This window comes from Micropterus dolomieu, linkage group LG11 (genome assembly GCF_021292245.1).
Source record: "Micropterus dolomieu isolate WLL.071019.BEF.003 ecotype Adirondacks linkage group LG11, ASM2129224v1, whole genome shotgun sequence".
NCBI classification, from domain to species: domain Eukaryota; kingdom Metazoa; phylum Chordata; class Actinopteri; order Centrarchiformes; family Centrarchidae; genus Micropterus; species Micropterus dolomieu.
Window position 1 is genome coordinate 7,526,139 of NC_060160.1, and position 15,054 is coordinate 7,541,192.

At 38.5% G+C, this 15,054-nt stretch overlaps 1 protein-coding gene across 2 annotated transcripts in view; it reads left to right on the plus strand.

Annotated features, from left to right (window-relative positions):
- Nucleotides 1-11,919: 11,919 nt before the first annotated feature.
- tmx1 (thioredoxin-related transmembrane protein 1) overlaps nucleotides 11,920-15,054 on the plus strand; it is a 6,242-nt gene continuing 3,107 nt past the window's right edge. Inside the window, exons 1-5 of one of the 2 annotated variants that reach the window (XM_046062345.1) lie at nucleotides 11,920-12,157; nucleotides 12,542-12,657; nucleotides 13,453-13,498; nucleotides 14,370-14,498; nucleotides 14,896-14,941. In XM_046062345.1, coding sequence (XP_045918301.1) covers nucleotides 11,964-12,157; nucleotides 12,542-12,657; nucleotides 13,453-13,498; nucleotides 14,370-14,498; nucleotides 14,896-14,941 — 531 coding nt within the window. In that variant the 5' untranslated portion in view covers nucleotides 11,920-11,963. The remainder of the gene's footprint in view (nucleotides 12,158-12,541; nucleotides 12,658-13,452; nucleotides 13,499-14,369; nucleotides 14,499-14,895; nucleotides 14,942-15,054) is intronic. The other variant, XM_046062344.1, reaches the window with a different exon arrangement.

The window sequence follows — 15,054 nt, forward strand, 5'->3', positions numbered from 1 at the left end:
CACCCCTCCCTTTCCTTTCCTTTGCACGCCACACTGCGACATGGCCGCCCATAAACCTCAGAGCACTGCAGTGATAAGCTGGGAGAATCACTTATTGAATCGCCTCACTGGACTCAGACAAACACATATACATAGAGAGCAAGAGAAACAAAAAAACACTGTTGATAAAACAATATTTCTTTTTCTTCCCCTGTACATGACGATTCCTCCATCCTTGTCTCTGCCTGGGTGGCCGGCAGTGTAATAATAAATTTAATAAATAAATTTATTCCACAAGATACCACATATTGCACTGGAGCGTACACCATTTTGTATGGGTCTTTAGCTCCTGAATTTATGGTCGTACATTGCCATCAGTGCTCTGCCAGAGAGTCAGAACTAAATTGGGTTGCACCGTTTAAACTTAAGGAATATCTTAATGGTTTCTTGTTTAGAAATGCGTACATGATGTATAAGACTTACATACAATATGTATGTCTAAGTGTTAAAGGGGCTGTAAACGACATCTGCATTTTTCAACTTCCTGTCCGTTCTTGCAGAGTAGCTCTCGCTTCCACCCGCTCCTCATCTCCACCACTCCCGCTCCTTCACCACATGAACGCGCAGTGGTATTTGCCTTAAAGCATTTGGCATAGCAGCAATAGAAAGCAGTGTAAGCTACACTGTATAAATGTCTTGTGACCAGATGTCCTGGTTTGTCTGGGATTGTCCTGGTTTCAAGCTGGGGGTCCAAGTCCTGACAAATATCTTTAAAACACTATATTGTCCTGGTTTTCACCACAATTAAAACAATAATTAAATGGCATACTTGTTTAGTAGCAGCACAGTTACACTTAGTATGACTATGCTAATCAATCAATCAATCAATCAATCAATCAATCAATCGATTGATATAACTATGCTAAGTTTGAATTCATGAGAAATTGGTGCAACTGGACTAATGGTCAGTAATAGATCGCTAGTTGTTATATTAACAGTTGGGGGACACGGATGGGGTTAAAAGCACATTGGGAATCCTCATTTATTTTTTAAGACCTTGGCAAGAAAAATATCATCACTTAAATGGCAACATTTGCTGCATTTGAGTTAACAATGTTGGCTGCATTTGAGCAAAGATTGTTTTTCAGAAACTTGTTTGGTAATTAGTAGTGCCTATCTATGTGCCTATCTGAGGAGCATAATTAATGTATACCACCACAAAACAAACCAGTGAGCAACACATCCAAATGTGCCATATGGGTTGAATCCAACATTGTTCCCCCAGGTACTCAGACAAGAAAACAAATGACAGCTCAGTAGCACCTTAAGAAGGCTGTGGGCTGAGCGAGGAGAGAGATTCATTAATCAGTGGCCAGAGGGTTCAGTAGCTTGACACTTTGACACTTCTGCGGGCTGCAGAGCTGAAAACCGCAGATACTGTTTGTCCTGACTTCACAAATGAGAAAAGGCATTATGTTGCAGAATCCCTAATGTGTTTTGTGGATGCAGAGTGATTTATAGTTTTTATGAAACGAGCAGGAGGTGTTGTTCCTGTTACAAAGGCAATGACTGTAGATTGGGTTTAACACTGAGGAGAAAAAGTCAGTGTAATGTCAATGGAGGGAAGATCAGTAGAAAGCAATAAAATACCAAAAATCTCCATTAAGATCAACTTTTTATGTCTATTTTTACAGCTTTTATTTCAGACATGGCTCACTAATGGCAATGTGCATAGAAATGACAGGAGACGTGTGATTGATTACTCAGTGTCTGCAGACTTTTATGCTTTTTTAAAGACATTTGGAATAAAAACACATTTCACAGCAGAAATTAACCCTCATATAGAGAAAAAAGATTCCCAAACACAGGTTTGCTTGCAAAGGTATAGCAACCTCTAAAACTTAAATCTGAATTTATTGATATTAAAGATAATATAATAATATAATAATAATTTAAAGAAATTATATTACCAGATTTCGGGTCCAGGTTTCCCTGCTTTAATTGAAACTGTTAGATAATTTGACTTCAAATCAATGAACACTTAAAAATGCATTCATCAACACCTGGCTCTTACAAGCCATATTCTCACGTAATTAATATCAAATTTAGTCATCCACAACGCAATGAATGATGTTGTTATGGTGTTGTGTGTTACAGCAACAGCTGGAGTGTAACCATGCTGCCTGAAGCTTGTAATATGTGAGCAGTTGGCAGTGAATCTCTCTGGAGACCCTGAACCACAGGAAGTCCTCATTTATGAGAATGAGTAAGATAAATGAGAGGACACGGGGCAAAATATGAAATCTCACAGGTAATGAGGAGGGCTCCAGTGGCTCCAGATGTTGATGGAGATCCTGGAACAGCTGGTATTTAGCTGTAATTGCCACATAAGGCCTTTCTGTTCTCAGGTATGTCTGGAGTTCTTCCTCAGACCACTTGGAAACATTGTCTAATCATTCAGCTCCTCCCTCTGATTCTGCTGACAACACAATTTTACCATCTTCCTGGTGAATCAAGTGAGATGCTAGATTTCTGACCACAATAATAATAATAATAATAATAATAATAATAATCTTTATTTGTAGAGCACTTTTCAAAAACAAGTTACAAAGTGCTTTAACAAGTGTAAAGACAATAATACCCAAAAGACAATGATACAAAAACAATTCAAGATAGAAGCAAGAAAACATTGAAAAGACTAAAATACACGTTTAAGATAAATATAAAATAAGTAAAATAGAATAAAATAAAAAGGATAAAATAAAGTCAAATAAAATCGGGAAAGGCTCTCCTATAAAAGTATGTTTTAAGAAGGGACTTAAAAGAGTTCACTGACTCGACCTGATTTCCTCGGGCAGGCTGTTCCAGAGCCTCGGGGCCCTGACAGCAAACGCTCTGTCCCCTTTAGTTTTCAGTCGAGACTCTGGAACAGACAGCAGACCTCTGCCCGAGGATCTCAAGGTACGTGCTGGTGCGTATGGGACTAAAAGGTCAGAAATATAACAAGGCGAGAGGCCATGAAGAGCTTTAAAAGTGATCAATAGAATTTTAAAGTCAATTCTAAAACATACTGGGAGCCAGTGTAATGAAGCTAAAATAGGAGTAATGTAGTAATTTCTTTGTTCTGGTTAAAAGCCTGGCAGCTGAGTTCTGGACAGTCTGGAGTCGATCAGTAGATTTTTGGGTTAAACAAGTGAAAAGGCTGTTGCAATAATCCAGGCGTGATGAGATGAAGGCGTGTAAAATGGTCTCGGTGTCCTTAAAAGTTAACATAGATCGAATTTTTACTATATTTCTAAGTTGATAAAAACATGATTGAACAAGCTTTGTGGTGTGCTGCTCAAAATTTAAATTACTATAAAACCAAACACCAAGGTTCTTTGCAACAGGCTTAATGTGATTTACTAGGGAACCAGCAGATGGCAGTATTTGTTTTGCCATCTGCTGAGACCCGATGAACAGGATTTCTGTTTTGTCTGAGCTCAGCTGGAGGAAATTATTTTGACACAAAGGCAGTCGGTAATTGAACTCAGCATTCCAGGGTCTGTGGATCTGACGGGCAAGTACATTTGTGTGTCATCAGCATAAATATCAAAAGAAATACCCTGTTCATGGATAATATGTCCAAGGGGAAGCAGAAACAAGGAAAAGAAAATTGGTCCTAACACCGACCCCTGAGGCACACCATATTTAACTGGACATAACGAAGAGACATAGTTGTTTACAGACACGCAAAACTTCCTATTTGACAGGTAGGATGAAAACCATTCTAGGGCAGTACCAGAGATCCCCACCCAGTGCCTCAGTCTGTCTAACATGATGTTGTGATCAATGGTGTCAAAAGCAGCACTAAGGTCCAGGAGTACCAGGACTGAGCACATGCCTTCATCAGCAGACATTAAAAGGTCATTGGTGACTTTAAGCAGGGCAGTCTCAGTGCTGTGGTACTTCCTGAAACCAGATTGAAACTTTTCAAATAATTTGTTATTTTCCAGTGCAGTGAGCAGCTGTTTGGAAACAATTCTTTCTAGAATCTTTGCAATAAAAGGCAGTTTTGAAATTGGTCTAAATCTTTGTGGGAGGGAGGGATCTAAACCAGGTTTCTTTAAAAGTGGGTTCACGTAAGCCATTTTAAAATAATCAGGGACACAACCAGTAGATAGGGAGCTATTAAAAACAGAGATCAAATGGGGCCCAACAGAATCCATTACTTTCAGTAAAAACTTTGTAGGTATTACATCAAGTGGGCTGGAGGACACTCTCATTTGTGATACTGTTTTCAAAAGCTCAGACAAGTCGATGGGATAAAACTGGTTAAAACTCTCTTGTTGCTGGTGAGGGACCTCTGAGTAAGAGGCCGTGGGGGTAACAGAGGCTCTGATTGACAAAACCTTATTGGTAAAATAAGATAAAAACAATTCCCAGTCATCATTACTTCCAGCTGAGGCACAAGGAGGGGTTGGGTTTACCAGCTGATCCACAGTCTTAAACAGAAACCTGGGATTGTGTTTATGTGTAGTAATGAGTTCAGAAAAATAGTGTGTCCTTAACCATGTTATTGTAGTTAATTAATAAATCCTTCAGACTGAGGTGTGCTTGATGCTGCCACCTTGACCTTACTGATGGAGATATACCGTTCAAGGTTTGGCCCACAGAGAGCACATGCAGAACTTAATCTGGAAAATGTTGAAATCACAAACTGAATTCATGCTGTTCACTGTTTACAAGTCATACTAACATTTTTGCAGCTGAAAAAAATTAATGACTCTCTCATTAACACAGATTAAGTAGATTCAGATGTGCAAGTTAATCTTATAGCTGCATTTTTTGGCCGCTAAGAGGCACAAAAATTCAAAAACAAGCTGACAGGTGCACACCTCTGACATATTATCACATTTTAAAAATGATATGGCTATGCTAATGACTAGTTCCCTATTTACACATCCAGCAAATACAGAACAACATTAAGGTAAGTTAAGCCACACGGCCACACTAAGGCAGGGTGGAAAGCTGTCATGACAGAGAGAGGCAAGAGGGGATTAGCAGTTTAGTCATTTTTGAACACTCTTTCCTGCAAGACATTTAAATAGTTGCCAGGAATAACTATGCAAATAGTGAGCTGATGAGAGAAGTTAAAAATTCAATCATACTTTCTCACCTCCACATACTCTGTTACTCTGATCGCTGGTTTTGGGAAGTTAGAATATAAAAGTCAAAAAGGTGTGGCTGGAGAGGGTGTCAGACATTCAACCATCCAACAATATTTACTCAAGTTTGGTCTCCACCAACTGCAGAGGAAAATATCCAGCTCTTAAGCTAGATGTTTTGTTATACCAGCTAGTTCGTGCTGGAAACAATGCTGACATAAAACCATACCGTACATTTGATATATGTACTGCACCTATAGCTATTATCATTCTAGTGATTTGAATAAGTTAACACAATCTTAACTGTGCAGCTATTTTTAATATTGTGTAAGCTGCTACTAAGCACGATGTACAGCCAATATGCTACTTATTTTGATTGACTTAAGCCCACTCAAGTGTCTCCACATCTGCAAGGTGGGCGAAGAGTCTGCTGCTGAACAGGGGTGGATAGTGCAGGGATGCAGTAAGCTGTGCTGAAAAATCGTGTCACTAATACATCTTATGTAAAAGGGACAGAAAGACCAAGAAACAATATTTGAAAGAGTGAGACTGAGAAACACAGGCAGGAGCATGACTCAAGCTTTGAATTGTTGATTACAACTGACTTCAGGTGAAAATAGAGAAAACAATATTTGTGTCTGATGGATTTGGGGACAGAAAGAAGTGGAAGACCCATGGAAACTGAAAATGTTGTGTTGTGCAGCCAGTGTTTGAGAGGCTGTGACTGGAGTACATGCTCTACCTCCTCACTCCCACGCTGTGCTACATCTCACTCGTCACTCTTGAAATTACTGGAATCCATCAGCTGTCACATGGATGCTAACAGTCTCTGAGAGCTATGTGACAATACAGTAGCACATAAAATGTAGAACACTGAATGACTTCATGTTCATGCAGATATTCAGCTGTATTGGACTACTGTAAGTAAGAATGCTTAGTCTCAGAGAAGCATCTGCACCTACTGGGGCTGCAGTTGTAGTTAATATTCTTTAAGTAACTGTTTCTTATGAAAGTGTTTTGTTGGCTACTTTGGAAAAACTTTCATTATTGTTTTTTTTAAAGATGCGCTAATCAATATTTAATACAGTATTAAAAATGGATCAAATTAATTGTCCCATCCCTGGATGGCAGCTGTATTGTGAAAAATGTTTCTTGAATGAATCCACAGAAAATTAAGAATTAATTTAAGAATCTTTTAGCTCATTGTTTTAAAATTTACAGTCTGCAACTTTACTAATTAAGTTCTACACTTTAATCAACCTTGTTGACAGCAAGAGGAAGCTGTTTTCAGCCAACTCCAACACTACAAGGTACAAGGTACAAGGTAAATATATTTGTCAAATTACAACAGGGTTGTACAATGAAGTTTGTAGTTCCTTTTATGCTACAAAGCAAACAACATGAATATAAAAATTATACAGACATAAACTATTTTGGATGAAATTAGGAGTCTCACAGCCTGAGGGAAGAAGCTGCTCTGCAGTCTGGTGGTGAGACAGCAGATACTTCTGTATCTCTTGCCAGATGGCAGCAGGGTGAGCAGGCATTGGTTGGGTGGGGATACTGTCGTTTAGTAGCCTTTGGGCTCTGCGCAGGCACCTCACCTGACCAATAATCTTCTGAGCAGTTTTAATCACCTGCTGCAGAGCCCACCTACACTACCTGCCAAGCACCAAACGGCAAACAAAACAAAGTTAGCGACTAGCTGGTGAACATAGTGGATCATTTAGCAACTAGGTTAGAGTACATTCATCAGATGGACAGTAAAAATACTCTAAATGAATGTTGCTGGATGTGTAAATAGGCAGCTGTTGTTAACAATAAGAACTTTATAAGAGGTCAATGCTGTGTTTGTTGTGTACTCCAGTGCACACGTGGTAGCTCCAATAAAACATTTAATTTTAAGGCACTAACAGTGTAAATTAATTCCACCTACAATATATAAATGTGCACATCATCTTTGTAGGAGAGCTGAATCCTCTGTTGAGCATTTATAGTAAGGAGATCAATAATTCAACATGTGTTTCCCTCAACGAATAGGTCACATCAGCTGCGCGTACTTTTCTGCAGCTCATAAGAATACAACCGCCCACACACGCACATAAACAATGGTGAAAAAAAAAAATTTCACATGTTTCTCATAATATTTCATGATTTGTAATTAAGTCTATAGACAAATGTAGAGCTTTGATTTGTCACCATGCCGCTTAAAGTTAACATTAACCACACTGAATTGTCTTTTCACTTGGGACAGACCAGGCTTCAAAGCATTCTGGCTATGGCTTAAATTAGTGATAACATGGAGTAAACCCATTGTTATATTTTTTACTATGGCACCTCTAGCTGAATGGGGAGAGGGGCTCATCCTTTGAATTTCCTCTCATGAAGTTCCCATTTCCTTCCTGTTCCCATTTCCAGAGTTTGTCTTTTGAGAGAGCTTTAGTTCGACCTCAAACTGATTTTGTTGTGATGCTGCATGTAATATTGGGCTACACAAATAAACTTCAACGTTGATCATATTACATGTTAAGGTTCAAAGTTTAGTCACGACCTTGGATATAGCAGGGGGAAAAAATGGACCTCAAGGTCCAATTCAGTGGCTGTTCAGGATTGGTTTGCACCAGCTATTCATATCCTTTTGAATTCCTACCCAAGCTTACAGACAACAAGCTAGATTCAAACTACTAATTCGCTAAATTGGGTTGCACCATTAAAAAGAAAGAAACGGTTTAGCAAGTAAAGATTTTAGGAATGTGTATATCAGCTGCTACAAACTATCTGTAGAGCGGTCCAATCAAAAGCAATAAACTATGTAAACAGTAAATCATTGTAGCATCATGAGCTGGGACAGAACTTCCTAAAATAATAGGATTATAAATAGGTTAAGTTTAAACTGACGAACAGCTGGTACAACTGAGACACAATGGTGGATCGGTGTCACAGTGGGGAATTGAATACAGGTCTCTCACACCAAAGGAATGTGTCTTATCCACTGCACCATCACCACACCTACATCCCCTATATCCTCTTCCATCTTTATCAGCGGGTGGACTTTTTTAGTTGTCATGATGGGTGTTCAAATTACCTTTTTTTGAACTGAACGCATTAAAGATTAACGTTCAAAATTCAATCTTGACCGTGGAAACAGCACCTGACAACCTCAAGGTCCTTACAGCGGGTTAAGTAATGTATAAACTCATACCCAAAATGAAATATTCATATAGAAAAACAGTTTTTCTATAGAGAGCCAAGAGAGGAGCTATGCTGGCCCAGCTTGGACTTCTACTCTTAAAAAGCCTGGACAAAATGGGACTCATATTGACCAGACGGAATTCAGAGAATGTTGTGCCCACATTGTTACAGAGGCCTGCCCCATCTACATCCCAGCAGGTGGTCCATGTTCCAGCAAGATGAAAGGAGGTGGACTCTGTGTTTTACATCGTGATGCTTGGTGCTCAAACACAGTCAAGATGGACTCTATTTCCCAAATGTCAGACTTTTTAATGTGAAGATGAAATTTTCATTTTATCATCTGGTTGCTGCTGTTTACGTTCACCCCAGATGCAAATTCAAAAAATGCGCTATGGAATGTTTGGGGTGTATAGGTATGTATATATATGTATATAAATAACTGTATATATTGTTTTATTGTATTTTATTTTATATATGTTGCCATATTTTATTATAGGCCTACACTTGTTGTGTGTGTAGCACGAAGGAACTCGTTTAGTTATGCCGCCTTGTGCTGTATAATGACTAATAAACAACCTTGTACCTTGTAGAAAAACAGTTTTTCTGCAACCATCGTCTAGCATTCGCAGGTTGCACTGCAGCAGAACAGTAACCACGGCAACAATCAGCCTCTGGCCAGCCATCAACAGTTTAATCAACAGCAAATTAAATGTAAAATTAGAAGAATCTTCCACACCCAAGTTGATGTTTGTTGTTGGGAGTTTCATCCTATCACATGAGCAGGTCTTTCAGATAAAGGGGGCACCAAACAACTTGAGAGGAAAATGCCAGCGTCCCTGCATCCAACCAGTAGCAGCCTGAGCACATTAATAGAGTTTGAGAGAACAACACGAACCAGCCTTCCAGCTCCCCGGTCTACCACTTATTTTCCTCACTGCCATAAGTTGAAGGAGCAGAAAGAGCAGATGACTGCTGAGCAGGAAGGAGATTCATTTTGCGCTGTAAGTGGAGCAGAGCTGATGGCTGCAGAAAAGGGGCAATAGTAGGGGCACAAAAGGATGTCATCTGGAGGGTATTTTTAGAGTGTGAGGTGCACTGATAACCGGCTGCCATTCTAATCTGCCTGCAGGTTCCCAGCAATAATAACTGCTCTCATTCTGCAGATTCACTCAGAGTGAAATCCTCTCATGTAAAGAAACACAGGCAGGCTGATTGACTCTCTTCTACACATACACATACCGGCACATACTAAAAAATATAGACATTCATAAGTGACAAAACTAAGTAAGCACAAAAAACTCATTTAAGCTGTCAATGTGCAGTTCAAGATTCTAGAAGAGAGAGAAGGACAGATTTGTGGGTTTTGGGAGTAAACTTTTGGCCTGGTCTGGGCTCGGAAGTCGCTTTGGATAAAAACGTCTGCCAAATGAGTAAATGTAAATGTAAATGTTTCGTCAAAAAAGATGAAATACTAGAACTCCCGTTGAAGAAGGTTCTATGAGATTTCCAGTCAAATTATTATTTCAGCCATCAGTTATGTTAAAGATCTTCGGGGTAGTAACCAAATGAAAGACTTTGTGGATGTAGGTAGTCAAAGTATGTTTTGCAGGGTGTCTGGCGTCACCTTCAGATTATCATCAACACAAAGTTGTGTAGAACTGGTCACAACTGGAAGACATTTGCAACCTATAAGAGGGGTTGCAGGTAGAAATTATTTGGATTTTAAGGGGTCACCTGCTCCAAAAACTGGGAACCATTGGGTTAAAGGACAGGTTTTTTCAAGTCTATCTTACAGCTTAGGTAGGCAACGTTAGAGACCAGATGGCTAGATATTGAAACTGAAAAAATCCCACCGTCTCCCTTCTGTCCTCCCTCAAAACACATTTTTATGCGCAGTGGGTTTACTAGCATAGTGCATGCAGGTAGGCAAGCCAATCATATCATTCAGGCTTAAAGAATATTGGCTGTGCAGTCCTGCGACACAGATACCAGATCAGAGCCTTTGATTTCTTGATTTTATGTAAAGAGAATTTCAACAAATATAACAAAAATGCTTCTAAAATGTCTGGATTGCCTCCCTGCAGAGGCATACACAGGAAGGTATCCTGGTCAAATCAAAATGGGAATAGACCCTACATAATCAGAACTCACTAAAGAAATTACATATCATCTAATCTGCAAACTCCTGTTAGAGGACATGGCTGGAAAGAAAGATGTCTACTTCTCCTGCTACCACTGCAACCCAGAAATGTGACAGGAAATAAATGGATGGATGGATGGACAGATGTACATTTTAGCAGACTCTAAGTACTTTAGATTAGGAGATGAAATGTTCTTTCAGTTAGGGTCTAATAGGATTGCATTTCACCTCCAGGTCAAATCAAATGGATTTTACTACTTGCAAAATGCAAAACACAGCATGCAGCTTTGAAGATACCGAGCAAAGTACACATTTCGTCTTGGATCAAAACCCTGCAAACCTTGACTTGCAGATTATTTATGCTCAGTAGTTTCACCATTAATGAGCTTCAGTACTACTTAGTACAGCTTAAACATACGGTAGGACCTCATACGATTAATTGCCATACTTGCCTAGAGCTGAAACAGCAAGAAATTGTGCATTTTTATTCAAGCAATAATTGCAAACATTCTCATGTTACAGCTTCTCAAGTGAAGAAACTTTTCTCTGCTTTACATCATTATAAACTAAATATTTTTGGGGTTTGGGACTGTTAATCAGACAAAACAAGACATTTAAATAACTTGTAGGAGGTTTTTTTTCACTATTTTTTGACATTTAGTAGCAGCCATACTCTCAGAAATCAGATTCAGAATTAGAAATACTTTATTGATACTTGAGGGGAAATTCTCTTGCTACAGTGGTTTACTTTGCATGTCAAGATATTAAGGAATATAAATAAAATAGAAGTAGGTAAGTAGAAAATATAACAAAAAATACAAATATAAATGTAAAATAACAAAATAAGAAGTGTGGATATGATAAATAGTAGTAGAGAATTATATACAAATAGCAATAATGAGTACAGGCAGAGTTGATCTGGAAAGGATGAAATCAACAACAGAATGTGGCATAGAGAATACTGCATGTTATTATTACTCGTCTATCACATATAGACAGTGGCATTTACTACAGCATGCTCTGTGAATATAAATCCTTGGATAAATGCAGTCTATAATGCATTCATATAGCTACATTTTCTCTCACATACAACAGTCATCTACCTGCTTTCAGAGTTATTTTAGGGGCAATAGCACCACCTGCTGTTTACATAAAGTACCTAACATGCTGCTTTAGCTTTCTACCTTTAGAAATAATTTTAAACCAGCTAAAACCAAGTAGTAAAACCAGTTAGACTCAATAAGAAGAAAAAACTGTTAATGTTAATGTCATTTTCTCTTACATTTTCTGTACACCCTTATATGGTGATATTTGCATAGTGAAATATCATGCTCACTTTGCGGCTTTACAACTAAGCAAACTAAACAACAACCGCTCATTCTGTCGGTATGGTATTTTCTAAAGATAACCTGCGACTTTCACATCCTGCACTCAATTAAAAACGAAACACGTGACTCGGGACGTTAGCGCGCACAGCGGAAGTGGGCGAACCGTCTCAAACAGACATGACGTGTTTGCTAGCGAGCAGCAGCGCGATGTTTTCCTTAACACGGCAAACAAAACGCCGCTCATGGATATGCTTTTTATCCCTGGTGGTTTATTTAACGTCGCTGCCAGTTTCGGCAAAGCCGGGCAGCCTCAGAGAAGTGACCGACGGCAACTGGGAGGAAATCCTGACGGGAGAATGGATGATTGAATTGTCAGTGTCCCGCTAACCTCCACTGCTAACGGCTAACCTGCTAGCTAGCTTGTCCGTTAACTAAGCTTTTTTGAGCTCGTAGAAACGGGGCATTATTTGAGTCAAGCTTAAATGTTGTCTTATCTTATTGATGTATTGTCTTTCTGTCATTTAGTCCAGAAAAGCTGCTAAAATGTCTAGCTATGCTAAGAACTGCCATCTTTTAGCTAACCAGATAACCATAGAGTTGTATGATAGCCAGGATGCTAAGTAACATGCTAATAAAGTAACACAGTCAGGTCACCAGCACGTTTCAGCTTTTACACAGTGGTTATTTACACGTTGGTGTGAGTTGATTGTGCAGTATATCTGAGGATTTACCTGTTAAACTTGATAACCCCTCAGCTACGCACCCTGGTGTCCAGCATGCCAGCAGCTCCAGCCGGTGTGGACGGAGTTTGCGGACTGGGGGGAGGACATGGGGGTCAACATAGCCAAGGTGGACGTGACAGATCAACCTGGTAGGCCTGAATGCTCTTTTCCCTGTTGGCAGCTACACCGTGACTTCTACCTACATAACAAAACAAATTCTGTTATAACTAGCAGGACAAAATAGCCAAAACAAGTTACAGCAGCTCTTCAGTAAACACCAGTTAGATGAGGCTTATAATGTACAGTTTTTATGGTTATGATGTGTTTCTAAAACTTTGTCTGCCCCATTTCTGTTGATGACAAGCACAGAGTAAATTAGAACTACATCTCAGTATAATGCAATAAAAATCGCCTTAAAGTCGAGTCAACACTTCTCTAAAGCAGTTCAGACAAACCTGATCATAACTTAAATGAAGGCAGGATTTATTGCATAGCTGTGGAGCTAATAAATTGGCAACTGTGTTATTTAGTAGTGTTTGTCAAAGATACACCAGCAATTCAAATTTGCATTCAAATCTTTGTACTACTTTAATATTATGAGCTACTCAGTTTTATACCAATTAAGTGGGTGATGTGGATCAAATCCTCCCTCTCTGTAAATATAAATTAGTAACATAATATTGAAATATTATATATATATATATATATATATTATGATATGCTATGCTTTCTGAAAAATCTATTGAGACTGTGTATAAACAGTCTGTTTTTGACAAGTCCATGAAATTAAATGAGTCTCTATTCAAAGTTTTCCATTACACAGATGCCAAAATCATATAAAATCCAATATTGCAGACATTATTTCAGCCCATCTGCAAGTCTGAAATTCCTTTCAGATTGTTCCTTCCTGCACATTGACTGTACTCATCTCCTCCCTCTGTAAGGTCTGAGTGGGCGATTCATCATCACTTCACTTCCTACTATTTACCAGTAAGTTCTTGGTTATTTTGCGGTTTTAATGCTTCCTTTTGTGCGGCTGCTTGTGTAATGCTGCTGTGCACCGTTGATCAAATGGATTTAACTAGAATCTCATGCACTTTTAGATCACAAATTCTCTGTTCTATGAAATCTTGTATTATGTCACATTAGCTTTTTTTAAAAATCTTTTTGAATGCCTAATTTGCTTATACTAAATTATTAATAAGGAGGAAAACTGTGAGTTATTAATATGCCACATGTGGGGTTAACATTATTAATTTAAACTGTTACAATAACATGTCTAGAAATAGTGAAAATGTAGATTAAAAGTTGTTTAACCAAAAATAATCTAATTAGTGATTAAACTAATGGAATTATATAAATGGAGAAAAACAAATTCCCTTTAATGAGAAGGTCAGTTCTCACTGTCAGACCAAATGTATAACCAGCATTAATCAGTAACAGAAAATCACTTGTTAATCAGTGTGTAACAGCAGGCTGTGAAGCAATATCGCCTACAGGCTTTTCAATGAATCTTGTTATGGCAGTTTCCTTTGCTTTGTCATTGTTAAAGAAAATTCAGTTTTTAAAAAAAACAACAACATATATCTTCAAACTTCAGATTGTGGTTATATACTATAAACAAAATGCATGCTTGCGCCCTAATTTAGTTTGCTCATATTACCATGCATTTAAACTGTTTGCTTCATTGCATATATATACACACCACTGGACTATGGTCCATTTTGCTCAGGATCACAACAGCTAAACACACACATTTATTTTTTGATTATGTGTCAGTGTGTAAGATTTCCATAGAAAATGTTGGTAGGGATGAAACAACACACTGCTTCTAAAAGTGACTGAAATGTTTGTGTTCCAGCTGTAAGGATGGCGTCTTCCGGAAGTACCAGGGAGCTCGCACTAAAGAGGACTTCCTCAGCTTCATTGATGAGCAGAAATGGAAAGCAGTGGAGCCAGTTTCCTCTTGGTTGGGGCCATCTTCGTTTCTGTGAGTTTATAGTCATGATAATGAGAGGGGGCGTCAGGATTTTCCATTCCCCTTGAAACATTATATTATATATATTTGGATTGCCCAGCCGTAAGCATACAGTCTTTTACTACTTTCAGCTTTCCACAGTAATACCAAAAAAGTACTTTCTAATCATAGTGTTGTGACAGCTTTGTATCATGGTTGTATTTCTTTTTGAAATAACAGAAAACAATATCAGATACCTGCCTGTTAGTTCTTTTCTTATAACAGTTCTGTTGGTTTAAAATAAGAACCACAAACATCCCCCCTCCTGTCCCCTCCTTGTTGTTTTTTGTGTGTTCAGGCTTTGTAGTGATGTTACAGTTTGACAGAATTGTATTAAATTACATGCTGTCATTTCCTCCCCTTTTGGCAGAATGAATTCGATGTCTGCTTTGTTCAAGCTCTCCATGTTTATCCGGGTAAGTGCGGATTTCACTTTTGGTAGTGCTGACTGTCGACCATGTAGGTTATTATTTGTAGGAAGGTATTTATTTAATTTTGTGAAAACTGCCTGAGGAAATCTAACTGGTGT